Source organism: Ictalurus furcatus, chromosome 7, assembly GCF_023375685.1.
Source record: "Ictalurus furcatus strain D&B chromosome 7, Billie_1.0, whole genome shotgun sequence".
Lineage (NCBI taxonomy): Eukaryota > Metazoa > Chordata > Actinopteri > Siluriformes > Ictaluridae > Ictalurus > Ictalurus furcatus.
This window is the reverse complement of record NC_071261.1, coordinates 24,341,399-24,361,398: the sequence shown is the minus strand read 5'-3', so window position 1 is coordinate 24,361,398 and position 20,000 is coordinate 24,341,399. Positions and strand designations below refer to the sequence as shown.

The following is a 20,000-nucleotide window of genomic DNA, read 5'->3' as shown; positions in this document are numbered from 1 at the left end:
GCCCACGAAATATGAGAAAGTCCACATTACCTGCTGTACCATCACGCCACCCTATCTATGATCTTGCTTACCATAAATATTTGTGTAATAAAAAGGGGTTATCTAGGCTACCATCTGGGGGGACAGAGGGAGATCATTGATACACTAAACCTTTTAGTTTTAGATTTATTCATTGGATGTATTCAAATGTTGTGGTACTTGAATTCTGCAGACAAGCAAACTGTGGTCATCTCGAAACATAATGGCTAAAGTTGTAGAAAACAACAGTTAGCTAACAGTCAGAACTCTACCCTTCCTGCCATTACCCAAATACTGAGTACATACTGAGCACATGCTTTTATCCTTTCTGGCATTAAAGTTACTGCAACTTCATTACCTCTAAATGAACTCATTTTTTTTTCTTCAATAAGACCTTCCTTTTTCCCAACTCAGAACATTCAGTCACCCTCAGCTGTTTAAGGTCAGAAAACGTAGACACAATCAGTAATCTGGACATGAAATAAAAAAAAAAAACTGTCAAGTAGTTAAAAAAAAATTGTGTTTGTATTTTTAACCAAATGTATGATATAGTCTGAAGTATTTCACTACTGACAGCACTGACAAAAAAAACCTTGAATAAAAAAATCTGATACAATTCGTTAAACCAATTAATCACAAATAAACAAGTAACCATTCACTCATTCAACTGTCCTCATGTATTTCGTGATCATAAAGCATATTAGAAGAAAAAAGAAAATCTGTTTAAAAGTCTGAGCATACACACTACAATTTCTTGTTTTGTTGGAAGTGAAAATATCTTCAATATAATTGAATTAAGTGAATATTAAAATCATGATAAACAAATATACGATTATTAAGCCTATTTGTACTGCAAGCTTCAAATAGTCTTATTCTATTGCCAGATAAGTTGGCTTCTTTCTAGATATAAATGCTTGAAATAAGCACTATTATTTTCTAATACATTATAATTTGAATCTCGAAATTAATTAATATGTCTCGTCTGAATAATCATATTTGTTTTATCCGAATCTCATTGTACACAGTAGATCAGTTTATATACAGTATAATATACTGTATTTTTTACTGTTGAAATATTGGAATGAAATTCTAACCTGGAAAAGTCAGACTTTCCGGGAGTGAAAAGTTACCACTTTGGTATGAACAGTATAATTAGCTGTGTTACTTCGCTCCTGTGTAATTGCTCATGTTGTCAACTCAATCATGGAGAAGCCTTACTAAATCTGTGCATTCGTCCTTTGCTTCATGGGTCCCAGTTTTGAGATCTGGATTTTGGCTTTATGAAGTGGATGTCCTTATCCGGCATTCTGGTCTTGTTTCATCACATACACAGAAACTATTCAAAGCAAAATGCAGAAATGCATTTAACCTGTGAACTATCCATCCATCCATTTTCTGTACCGCTTATCCTTCTCAGGGTTCCGGGGAGCCTATCTCAGGGAACACGGGACTCATGAAGTGGGGGACACCCTGGACGGGGGAAGGGGGTGGGGTCAGCCCATCCCAGGGCACAATCATACACACATTCACACACCACAGACATGTGGAAATGCCAATCAGCCTACAACACATGTCTTTGGACTTGGGGAGGAAACCCCCAAAACACAAGGAGAACAAGGAACACACAGGGCAGAGGCAGGGTTCGAACCCCCAAACATGGAGGTACAAGGCAAACATGCTAACTACTAAGCCACTGTGCCCCCCTGTGAACTATCTAGTAGTACATAAATACATGTGTGTGTGTGTGTGTGTGTGTGTGTGTGAGACTGTATGTGACTGAGAACCGTGGGCAATAATTTACAGTCACTGTTATACACACACACACACACACACACACACACACACACACACACACAATGACTGCAAATTATTGTCCACAGTTCTCAGTCACATTGAAGTTTTACAGTGTTATAAAGTAAATCATAATCAGAATTTTGCAGTCATTTTAGAGTAAGGCAATCATTAGACCAGATGTTGTGGGCAGAGCACAAGCACATCTGCTTTACATGTTAGTAATGATATTGATTATACATGCTGTTTTTACATACTCTGAGTTGCAGGTTTTTTTTCACAACATCCTCCATGAACCTTGCCAAACCAGTAATTAATCTGAAAGTCATTTTCATTCTGGGATAAAATAGTGGCCAGTTACAATAATGACAAATTACAGGCTCATTTGCACAAATCATTTGCTATTACTTTTTCAATTATAGGAAAGTCAAATTGTTTGGTAGTAGGCTACCATGGTGATTACATTTTTATAGAATTTTTGTATGCTTGCCTAATGTATCACCAGTTGTTTTTGGTCTCTTTTGAACCCATTCACACCCATTCACACACAATTTGGTAATGTCAATCAACCTACAACACATGTCCTTGGACTGGGGAGGAAACCAGAGTACCTGGAGGAAACCCTGGAAGCACAGGGAGAACATGCAAACCCCACGCACATTGTGCGGAGTTGGGAATCAAACATCCAACCCTGGAGGTGAGAGGTAAATGTGCTAACCACTATTCCACCGTGCCCCCATTTTCATGTTGTAAATATTAATACTTTGCATAATCCTTAAACAATATTTGACCCCAATATATGCATTTTAATATGGTCTAATTTGGCCCCCTTTGAAAAAATTTGGACACCCCAGGTCCAGAGCTTCCATCTCACCTTCCCTTCTCTTTTTCTCTGAGTTCATGGTCTATGAGGAGTTCTACTCAGAGCAAAGTTAATAAAATGGGTCAGGTTACAGGGACTGGGACTATTTTTATCAAAAGCAATTTCCAACAGCCTCTTACAGGTAACACCAGCCTGCAAGCACACACCAGTGACACCGAGCTTCACATCATTATTCATATCTACATACATACAGTACTGATCATATACAGCATGTACAGTATATAGACCAGTGAGATTGGTGAAATTATGCCCTGTTATGCTGTTGGAGTGATTTTGCTGGCATGGTTTGTGTCCAGAGTTAAACGTCACTGCAAATCAATATGATATTATTTTGACTGATCACTTTTTTCCTATCATGAATCATTTCTATCCTGATGGGTGTGGTCTTTTCCAGGATGACCCTGCCTCATCCACAGGGCACAAAGGCACACTGAATGGTTTAACAAGTATAAAACTAATGTAAATCACATGCTATGGCCTGTACAATCACCAGAATTGAACACCGAAGGGAGATTTTGGTGCAATAGATAACACTAGATAACACTCAAACACCAACTGAGAGAAAATATTTTGAAAGAAGCTTTTATTCCCTCCAGAACATTTCCAAAGATGTGTAGAATGGATCCCAAGGTGCATGGAAGTTGTTGTGAACCAACAGCTTATTATGTTGTTTTTTCCTTTATTCCTTTTTCCTCTGGGTATATAATTTTGTCTCACCCTAGCTCTTCTTCAAAGAAAGTGCCCACATGCTTTAACCCCGTAATTATAATTATAATTTATTTATAACTTAATTATAATTTGGGCACTTAATAGCATTAGGCATATCTCACATCATTGTCTTCACTTTAATGCTGTACAAAGCGAACTACGGAAACGAAGAGAGAGAGAAAGTTGCAGAGTATGCAGAAAGAAAAGAATGAAAAAGTGACATATTTCTTTGGCAGAGAGACAAAATGACCATCGGCATCATTAAAACACCAGCTGAGGAAATAGCTTTATTCAGAATGGTGGACATCCGTCCAGTACAGCTCCGGAGCATTGTCAAATTGTTGCCAAGACATTTTAAAGCTGTTCTGGTGACTTATGGCAGCCCAAAACCTTATTGAGACGCTTCATGTTCATTTTTTTTTACTTGTCATCCACCTTTACTGTATGTGTACAGAGAGTGGGAGAGAGTGAAGTTGTTTGTGTGTGGTCTCTGTGCAGTCTGCAGTTACAGCATGTCTACCACAAAAACCATGAATTATTGATGAGCATTAAGTTAAATACATTCAAGTAAAAGTTGGTGTCTGCTCACACACACATAGAGCATGTCCTGACATTGCGCCAGATCATGTAATTAATTACAATATACCCAGAAGGAAAGATGAGGATGAGGAGCTATAAACAAGCTACTTTCTTCTCTGTAGAAGACGACGACCCATTTTTCACTATGGGAAAGGACCACAGCAGCTAGGGGGAAAAAAATGGAGAAAACCCCCACAAAGAAAGTAACTGTCCTCCTTTCTCCATCTGTGAGCAAAAGAGTTCACCTTGTTTTACCTGCACTCCAATTCACACTTTCATCCTTCATGCCCCCCCCCCTTATTTTCTACTCTTTCCCCTGCCATGATGCTAAATGACTGTGCACTAAATCTGAAATAGTGATTACCACATACCAATAAACAATCAAAAGAAAAGAGCTCATCTGCTGCTCCGGAAGAGTACAGAGCACTGAAAAAAAAAAAAAGGCAAAAAAAAATTTTCCACAAAATTTCCTCACATTTCCCCCCACACAGCTCCCACACACTGAAATACAATGACCACCTTGCTATCATTAATAATAAATAAATAAATAAATAAATAAATAAATAAATAAATAAATCATTTCTCTCAAGAACTTTAGATTGCACTCTTAAAAATAAAGGTTCCAATTAGAAACAAAAAGGGTTTTTCAGCCTGATGCCATAGGAGAACCTTTTAAAGTTGCACAAAGAACATTTTACACTCAAGCTCTTTAGAGAACCATCTATTTACTGGTGCTTTAAAGAACCCAGAAATGGTTCTTCACTGCAGTTATCATACGTTCTCTAAAAACCCTTAGTTAGTGCTTTAAGGAACCAAAGTAAGGTTCTTAAGAGTGATGCCAAGAGAACCTTTTCCAGTCCCACAAATAACCTTATAGGGTCCACTTTAACCTGTCAAAGCATGATACCATGAAGAACCAATACACTACTCCAAAGAACCTATAATGAACCTTAAAGAACTTCTTTAATCTCCAAAGAACCATATAGCTCAACTCAAGAACCCTATACAACCCTAGCTCAACCCTATACAATGAAAAATGATTCTTGACAAGAAGATGCTTGTGTGCTGTAAAGAACCATTGAAGAACCTATATTATTAAGAGTGTAGTTATGAACATGGGCTTGAGTTTCACACCTAGTATAGTCAGTTGTGTGCCTGATGCCTTTGTGTGCATCAAAGCCTGTGAGAAGGCAATCAAAAAAAATTGTAACACCTGGAATTTCTTAGGTTTTATTACAGTTTATTGCAACAAACCAAATAGCAATTAAACATGTATGTTTGTGGAAGTTATTAACTGGTAGCTCTTAGATGCTAATAGTACTCTAAATGAAAGCTTTATTAAAGGCAGATACACTTGAGGAGTAAAGCAGTTAGGCCTGTAGTTAAAATAGTCAGTGATAGTATTACCTGTAAAACATAAATATAAGGTGAGTTACAAGGGACTAATTAGAGTTATAAAGAGTTTGGCTTTTTCCAATGAGAGTAGATTTAAACAAACGTTTCGAATATTCACCCATCCATTTGCTGTACCGCTTATCCTACACAGGGTCGCAAGGCAGGGGACACCCTGGATGGGGTGCCAATCCATTGCAGGGCACATTCACACACACATTCACATACGAAAGACACTAAGGACAATTAGGGATGCCAATCAGACTACAACGCAGGTCTTTGGATGAAATGGGGAAGGAAATGAGTGCACGGAGGAAACTCCCAAAAGCACAGGGAGAACATGCAAACTCTGCACACATGGGGCAGAGGCGGGAATCAAACCCACAACCCTGGAAGTGCAAGGCAAACGTGCAACCACTAAGCCACCATACCCTCCTACTTATCAACTACTTAATCAACAACAAAAAAAAAAAAACACATCTGGCTGGCAGTATTCAAGAAGATAAATAAAAATTCATCAAGGGTTCTTTGGCTGTTATATGTTTAACTTTGTGCTAGTTCATTCTTGGTAAAAAGGATCTTCTTTGAACCTTTTTGGAAACTGTGGATGCTATTCAGAACCTTTTACACACTTTGAGCCTTTGTAGCCTTTCTGTATGTCCTGCATATGATGCATGACAGATCAAGGTAACATCCTCTTATGGTTATTGCAACATTCTCACTTAGCTGAATTTAACTGAGTCTGTGTAAGTTTATGTCTGTGCAGGATATCAATAGTTTGTATGTATCATCTCTGCACAGCAGCTCTAAATGTAGTTCATACAGGCGTTTATTTCTCCTTTGAAGTGAGTATGGATTTAACCCACTTCTGTCTTCAGTGACCGAGAAAGAGCACATAAGGGAATATGTTTCAAGTTGTCTTTGAGCACTCAGATCTTTCTTGGCTGCCATTATCTTCCATTCTCACTTGAACTCTCCTCTCAAAATGAATTCACATGCAGTAGTTTTCTAGGTTATTAGACAAAAACTTCTCATCTGTCTCTAGATACATTTTGACATTCTCTCTGATACCAAGTATATTCCAATCCTTAAAAATCACTCTTTATTTATTAACAGTTCAGACACAACAACACGACTTGTTTCCATTGTGGCTATGACATGAATGCAGTTTGAGCTTGGGGCCAAGGGGGTGGGGGGGAAGAGGGAAAGAGAGAGAGGGAAGTAGCACAACCCATAACAGTCATGCTTATGCAGGTAATGAGAGACTGAGAATCACTGTGAATCAATGTATTTGTAATATCCATTGTACCTAAGGTACCTGTTGAAATACTTAAAATATACTAGAGCCTGAAAGTGTATGTTGCACACCTGTGGGAAACACAGTATAACAATATATGATGTTACTGATAAAAAAAATACAACAACAAAGTTTTCCCTGAAGGTATAGTCATAGATTTGTAAGACTGTGTGAATTGTCCTCCTCAATAACATCTGCTTAACACATCCTTGTGTTGTCACTGTTTATTAGTGTTTTGTAGGCTTTGGGCTGCTAAATTTTATTAATAAAAATATCATATTGCTTCAATAATTATTTATTTAAATTTATAGCCAATTACAGTTTCTGCCAAATCTTTTTATACTTGCACATGTAATACCCTTTTAAATATATAATACTACTATTATGTAGAACAATGTATCTGCAGTTTCAGTGACATTAATGACAAATTCCTAATGAGTAAAATAGAAAGAGAAAAAGTCTCCAAGATAAAAAATGAGTGAATGCAATTCTTTCTTACTAGGCTTGATTTAACTACTGTTGAGTTCAAACCAAGTATATTAGTTTTGCACTAAAGTCATGAGTTGCTGTTTAAATTCATGATTCACAGCAAGAATGAATGAACAGTCTACTACCTGAAGGTACACAAACTTTTCTGAAATGAATAAATAATGACCAGAGGTGGGTACTAATGCGCTATATTTACTTTGTTACATTTACTTGAATAACTTTTTGAAAACAAAACAGTATTTTTAAGAGTAGGTTTAACTGGCCATAATTCAACTCAAAAAATTTGAGGAAAGTAATTACCTTAAACTTTTTAAGTTGATAAATCAATTTCTTTAAGCCAAATACACTTAAATATAACAAAAAATAAGTTTAAATTACAAAGTTTGAGTTAAATTTTTGTTATATTTAAGTGTATTTGGCTTAAAGAAATTGATTTATCAAATTAAAAATTTTGAGGTAATTAGTTTCCTCGAATTTTTTGAGTTAAATGAACTTATCCGGTTTTACAGTGTGCTCTTACTCAAGTTATTTTTAATCACAGCTCCAGCTCCTCCGTTATAGTTAAATATTGAATATTTAATCATGAATATATGTAGTTTGAATCATTAGTTTATATGATATATAATGAGGTCGTGAGTCTCACGATACGCTGTAGTGGTCTGAATTCAGACGCAAAAACTGCTCACTTTTTTAGCGGCTCAGTTCTAGAAGATAATGGCTGAAGAGGGGGATGAAGCGAGTGTGTCGACGGAGGCAAGGCACCCACACTGCAGCACACACTGCACCAAAATCAAGCATTTCTGGCCACAACAATCACAAAAAAAGTCTGCAAAATCCTGTACGGACTGATTTAACATGAACTAAATCTAGGCTGAAACACAGCAGTGTTAATGTTATAACTCTGTATAACAGCAGCAGAATTACGCATTGCTGAAAACTCCTAACGGCTGTTTTTAAACACGTTTATAACTTACGGAAGTGTAGAGGTAGCCCTCACTGTTCATGGCAACGTAGAGGCCCGTCTTTGTGCTCTGGATAGCGACTATTCTCAGACCCACAGGAATCAAGTTGAACAGCACTGATGGAGAGAGAAAGAGAAAAAAAAGATAGATCTTATATAAATGTACTGCAATCCTAGACCACTCCTTTGGGATTTTTTTTTTTGTTTGTTTGACATTTTGGAGTCACATATGAAAGCACAGTGGAGACAATACAGTGCACTTACAAAAAAAAAAAAAAAAAATCCATCAACAACAACAACAAAAAACACAATATACTGCAATATGCTAGTGTCCAAATGATGAGTCCTAGAGATAAAGCTTTTACTTTTATTACTAGGACTGTCACAAATATTACATAATAGGCTGATGGCTATTATTTGTGCTCATGTGGTGATATTAATTGTTAGAAAGCAATCAAATTTCTCAGTTAAAGTTTAGTTAAATAATCAAATCGCTACAAGGTTATATTCAATCATTAGGCTCTGACACACAGCATGAGTTATTTGTAAATACTTGTTTTGCTATGTTCAGTAGTATTGGAGTTCATTTCTACGCTCACTAAAATGCGATAAGATTTCATATATGAGTACGGAAATATAAATCACTTTACATTTATTTACATAGAGCAGTGTAATGTTCAGTAGCCATTTGTGGTTTTATATTCACTCATTCACCCAGTCATTAATTGTCCTTCTGCTTCTCCTGATGGGGGCCATTACTTCTGCTTTAAAATGTAATTTATTATTTTCAGTGTTGTTACCTGGCTGTGTATGTGGCATTATTACTCTACTTTTTATATTTTAAAGAGGCATATACAGAACAGAAAACATAATAATATAAAATTTCATTCATTCATCTTCATTAATGCCTTTATCTTTGACAGGGTCAAGATGGATAGAAATGGGAGCCTGGGAACACAGGGTGTGAGACAGTACATCACAGGGCACCACACACACACAGGGGCAATTATGGCATAGCCAGTCCACTTCAAGCAGCCGGAAATGATATGTACAATTGATGATATGCCAAAATTTCATAATCATGATGGGTTTAATTATTCCTTTTTAGGCAAACGCTTTAGTGTAGTAATGTGTGGTTTGGGACGTCAGGAGCTATGTGGAGTGAAATATAACTGACAGCTCCATGACCTGACTCGTTATCTGGAAGTCTCCTCAGGCGCACAAGGTCTGGCCATAAACTGAGAACTGTGAAAAAGAAAAATGTGGTCGAAAGCTTGTTTCAACTCCATCATCACATCATAAATGTCCTGGGTGGTCTGTACTGTCCTCATTGTCTTCTGTTTTCATGATAAGTAAGTCAGCCCCCTCCCCCCTTCTGCATGAGTCTTTCTCAGCCTCTCTCTCTCTCTCTTTGTCTCTCCCCATGCTCCTCATTCTCAAGATGTTACATTCCACACACAGCAGCTTTTAGATTAATTAAAGTCTTTTGAAAGATGAAGTGTTAGTGGGTGTGTGTATGGTGGGACGGGTACTTGGCAAAAAAATCTAAACAGTTAACAAAGAGAAATGTTGGGTGAATGTGTGTGAGCTGTTGATACAAAAGCAGAGATAATATATATTATTGCGCCCGTTGAAAATGGGAAATGTTAGAATCTGCATAAAAACTATGTAAAAAATGAAAAAAAGGAAAGATGACTCCTTCCTAGATCACTGCAGGGGGAACAGCAGCCAGTGAGTCATCTCTCACAACTTAAACTGTCAGAGCAGAGCTGCAGTGTGGTTACAGCCATCACTCAGGAAGTCGTTTAGCTAACCGGCATTATGCAGACCCATGTCCTGAACTGCTCTGGAAACTGTAGTGACGCACACAGTTAGGGTCATAGGATTGTGTGTGTACAAATATGCCCCAGATACAAGTGTTGTCCTACTCTGTCTTTGCTTGTTAACAATTACAGAAGCACAATACAGAGTGACAGCCTTCAGGATCCTCCAGGGGCATCCAGCTGTCCTCATCATGTTGGGAAAAGAGAGCGGGTTCATGTCGGGTAACGTCTCAGCCAGTCTGCCATTTCCCTTTCGCTACCCTTACACTATATTTCTGTATTCATAGACGATCACATTTCCTTTCACTGAATCTATCTTTTTTCTTCCCCACCCACTGAAACCCATGTCACATCTCTTCTGCAGTGGTTGGGTGAAATCCTAAGCTCACTGTCTTTCAGTTTTAGCATCTTTCTGCCTTTCTGAAGTAATCATGCTGGGATTAAATAGTGAAGTGAGCCACTGTGTCTTCAGAAGATTATTGAAATGTGTTATTAGCTTCTAATAGGCCTACATTTGAGGAGGATATACTTTGAAGACCAATCTAATGTTTGCTCATTTTGTAGTTAAACTAGCCCAGCTTTCTCTCTTGACATTTCTAGAACAAAGTCATTGTATGTTTAAGTTTAGATTATCTTAATTGTCCGTGATCCAAACGTTTTCTTGTCTCGTTTTTGTCTTTATAGTCACTATGTATTTTCCACTTTTGCTCACTCATAATAAAGTTTGATTAGATTTCTATAACTCTTTGGATTTATTGTCAAGTTTTGGAAGATAAGAGAAGCTGATAAGTTTTTCACTGTCATGTACGAAACCTTCAAGTATGCACGCCCAGGACACACACACACACATAAACACACTCCTAGCTCTTTTGTCCTCCCACTTCCCTCATTAGGGCTGTTACATAAGCAGCGGTGTGGAGACTGGGATGCCGTGTGCCAGGCACCAGACAGACAGGGCACACTGTGATTGAACACCCATCAGTGAGACACCAGCTGTTCCTCTGGCGTGGACACACACACACACACACACACACACACACACCTGTCTGATTCAGTATGTGTACAGTAGATAGAATTAGAACACAGGCTTTCAATAGTAGCAGTATCATAATTTGATATCCAATTCAACAGCTCATTTTACATTTTGAAAATAAAGAAATGTAGCTCTGGGGTGCATGGTAGCTTAGTAGTTAGCACATTTGCCTCAACGGTTAGGGGTTCGATTCCCGCCGGCTTCCAGGTGTGCGTGGAGTTTGCATGTTCTCCACATGCTTTGGGGGTTTCCTCTGGGTACTTTGGTTTCCTCCTCCATAGTAAATTGTCCATAGTGTTTGAGTGTGTGATTGTGCCCTGCGATAGGCTTGCCCCCTGTCCAGGGTGTTCCCCGCCTAGTTCCCTGAGTGCCCTGGGATAGGCTCCACACTCCCCGTGACCCTGTGTAGAATAAGATTTACAGAAAATGGATGGATGGAGCGATGGATGGAAGTTTAGCTCCCATTTCAGTGTTCCAGCAGCCCTTTGCTATCAATCCCAAATGTCAGTGTCCTTTTTATTCTATGATGTTTAACAACATTTGTGATTGCAGCAATTGCTCATCAGTACAGAGCCCATGCCACAGCCAAAACATGGATACTCAAAATAACCTCAAGAATAGGGGTGTCAAACTCAGGATGGAGCAAAAAAATCAAGCCGGACCAACAACACAGCAACACCTCCTCATTTTTCTGCGTGCACAAACAGACTGAATATATATCAAAGCAGATGAACAGACTGCAAATGCATAAGTACCCCCAACCTGGAATTGAAATGGATTTCATTGGGATTATGTGTCATGATTCTTTACAAAATTGCTCATTATACTAAAAAAAAATAAACTTGCATAAATACATAATTGATGTAATTCCATAATTATTCACTGCAGTTTCTGTCCATCCATCCATCCATCTTCTACTGCTTACTCCTTTTCAGAGTCACTGGGAACCTGGAGCCTATCCCAGGGAGCATCGGGCACAAGGCGGGGTACACCCTGGTGCTAGTCCATCACAAGCCACCACTTTATGGCCCTGAGGTTATTGCCTCCCTACTGAAATAACAGAGACTAGCTATATTTTCAGATGTTTCAATTCAGTTATCAGCCATAAGACAATTTTAATTTAGCACAGCTAGTAAATTAATTTGGTTGGCTGGATAAGACTTTTATTGGCCCTGTCCAGGCCACAGGCAGTATGTTTAACATCCCTACTTGAGAACCTTAGTAGGTAGGTAGTTTATGGTAAGAGAGCTTTTGCTCAAGATAAGCTTATGGTTAGCTTCTTGACGACGTACATGATGGGAAGGTTGGAAAAGTCACAAATACAGGTGAGACCAGTAGCCGTGGGGATCAATAAAACAGAGCAGCTGTATTAAAGCAAGTCCTTAACTGGCTGAGATGAGCAAACCACAGTGTGTAATCACTCTGGACAGAGGCCAACAGCCACTAAGCTGCAGCCAGCCAGCTACGGCCTTTCATCTAAATTGTGGCAGGGACAAAAAAAAGAGAAAGTGCACTCATCTCTAGTGTCCTTAAGACTTGAACGGTCAACTGTACTTTTTAAAAGAGTTTATGCAACTAATGCGTGCGTGTTTATGTGTTGTTGGATATGGCCTTGAGCTTGGCAGAACTCCATGGCTTGATTCTTTATTTAGATTGAATGGGCAGCTGGGCCATGTGGGGACAGAGGAGGTGGGAAAATCATAGAGATGACATATTGTTTCTGACAGGTGGCTTGGAAAGCTGGCTTTGTTGGTAGACATCTACTATGTGTGTATTTCTGGAGCATAAATGAGAGAGGAGAGACAGCGAGAGAGAGAGAGAGAGAGAGAGAGAGAGAGAGAGTGTGTGTGATGGGGCTTTTAAAAACAACACAGTATTTCTACTGAGCTTGAAACCGGAGCATTGTCTCCATTACAGCCCTGGAACTGTGCAACCACGGACCATTACAGCACTGACAAAAGGAACAATAAAACCGTAGGATATTTGAAATGCTGTTTCCAGTTTCAAGTCAGCCTGTGCGTGTTAATTATTTAGCCATTCTAACTGCTGATTCAGCATTTTTTCCAGCTCATTAGCATAGTCCGCAGTGCAGCGCATAATGAGGAGTCTGATACTGTTGAAGAGAGGGCACACACCTCTGGAGACATTTCATTTTGGCATTCAAGCCTGGCAGACGATCTGGGACAAGAAACATTTTCTCTATCACAAAGCTAACAGTGCCTAATTCCCTTCAAACGCGTGTAATTCATAGCTACTCTGCTAGCTCACTGAGGCAGTTTCAAATAAAAATGCAAGGACACCTTTACATTTATTATGTTTAAAACACTGGTATAAGACGTAGCACATTATATGCAGTATGCATGGGTGAGCTAGCTTCACTGGGTCCGCCAGCACAGTTAAGCTAGCAGCCTATGAGCACTAGGCCCTCATTAATCACCTTTAACAATACCTTTTGAGAGCATTAGGGATGTAACCGAATACAAATACTGTGCATTATTCAGAATGAGCTAATAAAGTGTTCTAAGCAGATACAAATACAGATACAATTTTTTTTCACTTTTAATTTCTTTCAAGGAAGTTTGCCAGAAAGGTTCACGGAGCATCTAGTTGAGAGTAGAGGTTTGTACTGTAACTGGGATCCTGTCAGACACAACAAAAACTTGGGAGCTTTCTAACTTTCATGCGGGTGTAAGCAAGTGACAAGTCCCTCGCAGGACAAAGAAAAACCACATTCATTAACATGAACATGTTGTGCTGAATGATTTACAGCATCCTTAGTAACTGCCTGGTCAGGGTTAATGGGGTTTAAGTAAGGCTGTATAGTATTTTGGGAAATATAACCAACAAAATTTGTTAGAAATTATGGATTAGAATTAGATTCATGGGTGGGTGCATATGAAAATAATAACTGGGCAAATGTTTAACAGTGTTTCCAGCATTCTTTGGGCAGAGTGGTACAGAACTCCAGCTACAGATAGTGATATTTTGATCACTAAACAGATACAGATAGTGGCATTGCATTACACCCCTAGAGAGTCCCATATGATCTAACCCGAGTTCTATTTTAAAAGTACTATTTAGAAAAAGTCATCTGTCCCTCTGAAACTTTTTTTGTTGTTTTGTTTAAATAGCCTCATATAAGCTACAACACTAGCTAACAATCAAGGTGCAGTTCATTATAAAAAGGCACAAGTTCTTTTGTAATTGTGTAAACTAAATTGTGATTATTTTTTGACAATTAATTACTTCAGGTTGACAGGAGTGGAAGTGAAAAAAAACCTGTCCTTTGCAGACTAGGTGTCAGAAGTCATGATCAGTGATGAGTCGTTTCTTCTTTCCTTCTGTGTCTGCCTAGCAACAAACAAAGCACTTGGATTTCCATCCTGCTGATAACTGCTACTTGGCTTAAATGATTAAACTACAACATTATTCACTATGCACAATTTTTAAATAGTTGAGGGATTTATACTTATTTAGATATTACTCAAGAAATATCTAGGTCTTTTATGTGTTCACAATACCACAGTTAAATAAATAAATAAATAAATAAATAAGAAAAATCACCTGCAAATCATATTCATGTTGATTCAGAAAAGTGCTGATCTTTTGTAATGTCAAGTCATTAAATTAATAGATATAGCAAAAAACAAACAAACAAACAAAAAAAACTTACACTGGCTCTTACACCTCTACTCTGTGCACTTTGCTTTGATAGAACTCATTTATAAATCTTGTCTGGTAGCACTGTTTGTATTGTTCTCTAATTGATATATAACTTTGCTTGTATTTCCTCATTTGTATGTCGCTTTGGGTAAAAGCGTCTGCTAAATGAATAAATGTAAATGTAATTGTAGTAAACATACCAAAATGCCCCCCTCCCTTTTAACACATTACTTGGAGTGCAGACACACTCTGTGTCAGACGCAGAAGTTTTCATTTTCAGTGTGATGGAACTGTCAGTTAACTGTCACACGAGTGTGTGCTCAAGTCAACACCGTGTCTGAATTACTTTGACTGAGTTACACAAAATGTCTGCAGAATGTGCCCCTAAACAGTACAGTTTAAACCTTTGAAAACAATCAATACATAAATATAGAATTATTTAATGTGTTTAGTTTGTACATGAACTAGAGGTTACTAGGAATTACATTGGGACATTTCTACACCTTTACCATCTTTAAACATGTCTGGGTCTATGAATATGCATGAATATGCAAATTGAAATGGCCCACATGTCCCTATCATACACAATATCCTAATATCAGTAAAACCCTTAAAAAAAGGAAAAAAGAAAAACAACAACAACAACAAAAAAAACTTCACTTAACAACACCTCTTCATAATACATTCACTCAAACTCAACCATTTTTGCATTTGTGCCACTCTGTGCCACTCTTTGCCATGTACCTGTACTGATGATCATGAAAATTCCTAAAAAAAAAACAAACATTTTTCCATGTGGGCTATGATTATGAAAATAGAACCCATAAATACAAAAACAATAAAAAATAAAATAAAATAAAAAAAATAATAATTAATATCTGCTTTAATGGGAATGCTTATATAAAGCATACTACTGAGCCCTATGGGTGAACACAGTGAGTGCTATTTCCATTTATCCATTTACTGTTTCTGATATGATGCTGCATGATGAACAAGAATTAGTTCTTAGGAAGATAAAAGCTGTGTTTCCATGATAATTGAGTTCACAAAAACTTACAAAAGGAGCTGTTTTCGTCCTTTGTGCCGTCCATGGTGCCATCTGGTAACATCTGGAGGTAGAATCCATGCCGGCAGTACAGACGTGTTACGATGCCTTTCAGCTGAGGCTCTACAGAGAGAGAGAGAGAGAGAGAGAGAGAGAGAGAGAGAGAGAGAGAGATCTATTAACCAACACTGGTCATGGTCTCATAGGCATTTTGTGGACTGATTAGCCTACAGTACCGCTTTAAAATGGGCTTTTTGTCCTCCTCTGGCCAGGACAAATGTGCATGTGTATGTGTGTGTGAAAGGAAAGCAGTAGCAATGTATCAGGAATGATGGATGGATGCAGCGTTCATGCTGGACATCATGAGAATAAAGGGCAGGGTTTTTTTTTCTGCAACTTTAACACTTCATTCCTTGCCTTTAAAATCAGCCCAACTTCAGACCTAACAAATAACCGAGTATGCCACATTTATGAAACACAGCATCAGGAAGGAAAGCTGTTTAGGGAGAATGTTAGAAGCTTGTCCTGCTCTGCTTTTGGCAGTGTTCATCATTGGCAGCTCACAACCATACAATTGGCCATTACCTGGCAGTTAACTTTTAGCTCAAGGACATCAGCGAGACAGACAGAGAGTGAGAAAGAGAGGAAGTGAATGAAAGCAATGGATCCAAAACCCACCAGGAACTAAGCTACATTGGAGCATAATAGGAGGAATCAAATATGCATGAGTTCTGGGGCTGTGTTCAGGTGTCCACTAAAGCCAAGCTTTCTTCATGTAGCCAACAGAGGAAAGAGAAACTACACGAAGGAGTAAAAAGTCCTCTACAGTAGCTATATACAGGGAGATAGGAAGCAGGTTAGTGCTCTATTAAACCTCAACAGCTTCTAAGGAAATTGAATTTTATTCAGAAAAGAAATTATACAACACAACTCCATTACGTGGTGGTCAGTGAATGTTGGGGCTTTGTGAAAAAACCTTCAGTAAGCAAATTTTCTTAATATGGTCAGGAAGATCTTTAGTGTTAATCATATCAATAGCTATAAAAAAAAACCCCACAAAGAATCGATTGAAGAAGTAAGATTGGGGCTGATTTCTTTCTATCTCATACTGTAGATTACTGCAGCCTATCAGTGACTCAGCCTATCAGTTTCCTCCAGGTACTCTTCTTTCCCCAGTTCAAAAACATGTGTTGTAGGCTGACTGGCATTTCCAAATTGTCTGTAGTGTGTGAATCAGTGTGTGAGTGTTTGTGCAATTGTGCCCTGCAATGGGTTGGCAGCCCTTCTCCCGAGTTCCCTTGAATAAGCTCCAGGCTTCCCTGCGACCCTGTGTAGGATAAGTGGCATGGAAAATGGATAGATGGATGGTTTGACTGAAATGGTTACATTTTTCTATTTATTATGTTTGGTAGTCAAACGCAACATGGCATTATGCCAGTAGTTCATTACAGATTTGAACAAATGCAACTGCATCTGTCGTTAAGTATGTGTGTGTTTGTGCGAAATAAACTGTACATCATTCTTATTATGCCATCGAGTCCTCATGATCATGAGATGTAGTGGTATACTGCATAATTTAACCATAATAATTTTATTGTCATCCTTTTGATAGATATTATATTTTAGCCCTTAAATCTAATAGCAACTCCAGACATTAGTGTGACATTCTGATAAACCATGTTTTTGGGTTTGTGTGAATGTGTCGTAATATTAGTCTGCCAAGGCCGGGGCCTTCCCCCAAAAGCAATACAGACTCTTTAACCCATGGGAATATCACCATTTTTCTTTTTATTTCTCTCCTGTCCTCTGTCTTTTTCCTCTTTTCTCTCTCTCTTTTGCTTCACCCAAACCACTGTAGGGAGAGTTATGTGAGTTAGGCATCTCTTAGAATAATCCCATACATCAACCAATCAGCAGGGGATACACAGTCATTACTTCTCTGCTGAAAGACACTGAGAGAAGGAGAGAGAGAGAAAAAGAAAGAGAGAGGAGATAAGAGATGACACCTTTTCCATTAGATGAGATTCACACTCTAAATAAAAGAGGATGCACGCCATACTTTTACAATAGCTGTCGATAAAGTGCTCAAGCGCAACGGTGCTTAACAAAAACCTGCCCTTCCACTGAGGAAGTCGGCCATATCTCACTCTCTGAAAGACTGGCGATAGGAAAAGAGAGAGAGAAAGATGAAATGAGAGAGGGGTTGAGTGAAAGCATTGGGTCCTTACAGAATAATGGTAAATAAATCACCTCTGGAATCACCTTCGTCAGCGCTTGATGATATGCCTTTAGGGGCCATGATGTTTACACACATGCAGAGCCGCATCGTGTTATAAATCTGTAGAATAACTGTAGAATCACAGCTTTTAATTATGTGTGAGTTTGTAACTGGGGAAGTGTGGCATGGACGGTTTATACCAGCACACTACATCATCTTGCCTCTTAACCTGTAACGTTCCAGTTAATAGGCAGGTAGAAAGATAATTTGGTGTCCATTTTGCTAAGACCCATACTGTAACTATCGAACAACGTGATCAATGTGTGACATTTACAGTGAGGGAAAAAAGTATTTGATCCCCTGCTGATTTTGTACGTTTGCCCACTGACAAAGAAATGATCAGTCTATAATTTTAATGGTAGATTTATTTGAACAGTGAGAGACAGAATAACAACAAGAAAATCCAGAAAAACGCATGTCAAAAATGTTAGAAATTGATTTGCATTTTAATGAGGGAAATAAGTATTTGACCCCCTCTCAATCAGAAAGATTTCTGGCTCCCAGGTGTCTTTTATACAGGTAACGAGCTGAGATTAGGAGCACACTCTTAAAGGGAGTGCCCCTAATCTCAGCTTGTTACCTGTATAAAAGACACCTGTCCACAGAAGCAATCAATCAATCAGATTCCAAACTCTCCACCATGGCCAAGACCAAAGAGCTCTCCAAGGATGTCAGGGACAAGATTGTAGACCTACACAAGTCTGGAATGGGCTACAAGACCATTGCCAAGCAGCTTGGTGAGAAGGTGACAACAGTTGGTGCGATTATTCGCAAATGGAAGAAACACAAAAGAACTGTCAATCTCCCTTGGCCTAGGGCTCCATGCAAGATCTCACCTCGTGGAGTTGCAATGATCATGAGAACAGTGGGGAATCAGCCCAGAACTACACGGGAGGATCTTGTCAATGATCTCAAGGCAGCTGGGACCATAGTCACCAAGAAAACAATTGGTAACACACTACACCGTGAAGGACTGAAATCCTGCAGCGCCCGCAAGGTCCCCCTGCTCAAGAAAGCACATATACATGCCCGTCTGAAGTTTGCCAATGAACATCTGAATGATTCAGAGGACAACTGGGTGAAAGTGTTGTGGTCAGATGAGACCAAAATGGAGCTCTTTGGCATCAACTCAACTCGCCGTGTTTGGAGGAGGAGGAATGCTGCCTATGACCCCAAGAACACCATCCCCACCGTCAAACATGGAGGTGGAAACATTATGCTTTGGGGGTGTTTTTCTGCTAAGGGGACAGGACAACTTCACTGCATCAAAGGGACGATGGACGGGGCCATGTACCGTCAAATCTTGGGTGAGAACCTCCTTCCCTTAGCCAGGGCATTGAAAATGGGTCATGGATGGGTATTCCAGCATGACAATGACCCAAAACACATGGCCAAGGCGACAAAGGAGTTGCTCAAGAAGAAGCACATTAAGGTCCTGGAGTGGCCTGGCCAGTCTCCAGACCTTAATCCCATAGAAAATCTGTGGAGGGAGCTGAAGGTTCAAGTTGCCAAACGTCAGCCTCGAAATCTTAATGACTTGGAGAAGATCTGCAAAGAGGAGTGGGACAAAATCCCTCCTGAGATGTGTGCAAACCTGGTGGCCAACTACAAGAAACGTCTGACCTCTGTGATTGCCAACAAGGGTTTTGCCACCAAGTACTAAGTCATGTTTTGCAGAGGGGTCAAATACATATTTCCCTCATTAAAATGCAAATCAATTTATAACATTTTTGACATGCGTTTTTCTGGATTTTTTTGTTGTTGTTATTCTGTCTCTCACTGTTGAAATAAATCTACCATTAAAATTATAGAATGATCATTTCTTTGTCAGTGGGCAAACGTACAAAATCAGCAGGGGATCAAATACTTTTATCCCTCACTGTACTGTGTGAGGAATTCACACTTAGCTAGTATGATTTTATATATGTGTAAACAGCCTAACTGTTTTTAATACTAGATTTTAAACTGGCTCTGGAACGGCAGTCTAACCTGTTGCCATTTCCACTTCCTTAGGGTAGTTACTCGTAGTGAACGCATGAC

The 20,000-nt window shown here is 38.9% G+C and overlaps 1 protein-coding gene across 1 annotated transcript in view; it reads right to left on the bottom strand.

The window, feature by feature from the left end:
- fgf11a (fibroblast growth factor 11a) overlaps positions 1-16,100 on the bottom strand; it is a 31,819-nt gene extending 15,719 nt beyond the window's left edge. The window contains exons 1-2 of the mRNA XM_053629379.1: positions 15,695-16,100; positions 8,132-8,235 (exon numbers count right to left, since the gene is read on the bottom strand). Of these exons, the coding sequence (XP_053485354.1) occupies positions 8,132-8,235; positions 15,695-15,746 (156 nt within the window). The 5' untranslated portion in view covers positions 15,747-16,100. The remainder of the gene's footprint in view (positions 1-8,131; positions 8,236-15,694) is intronic.
- Positions 16,101-20,000: the final 3,900 nt, after the last annotated feature.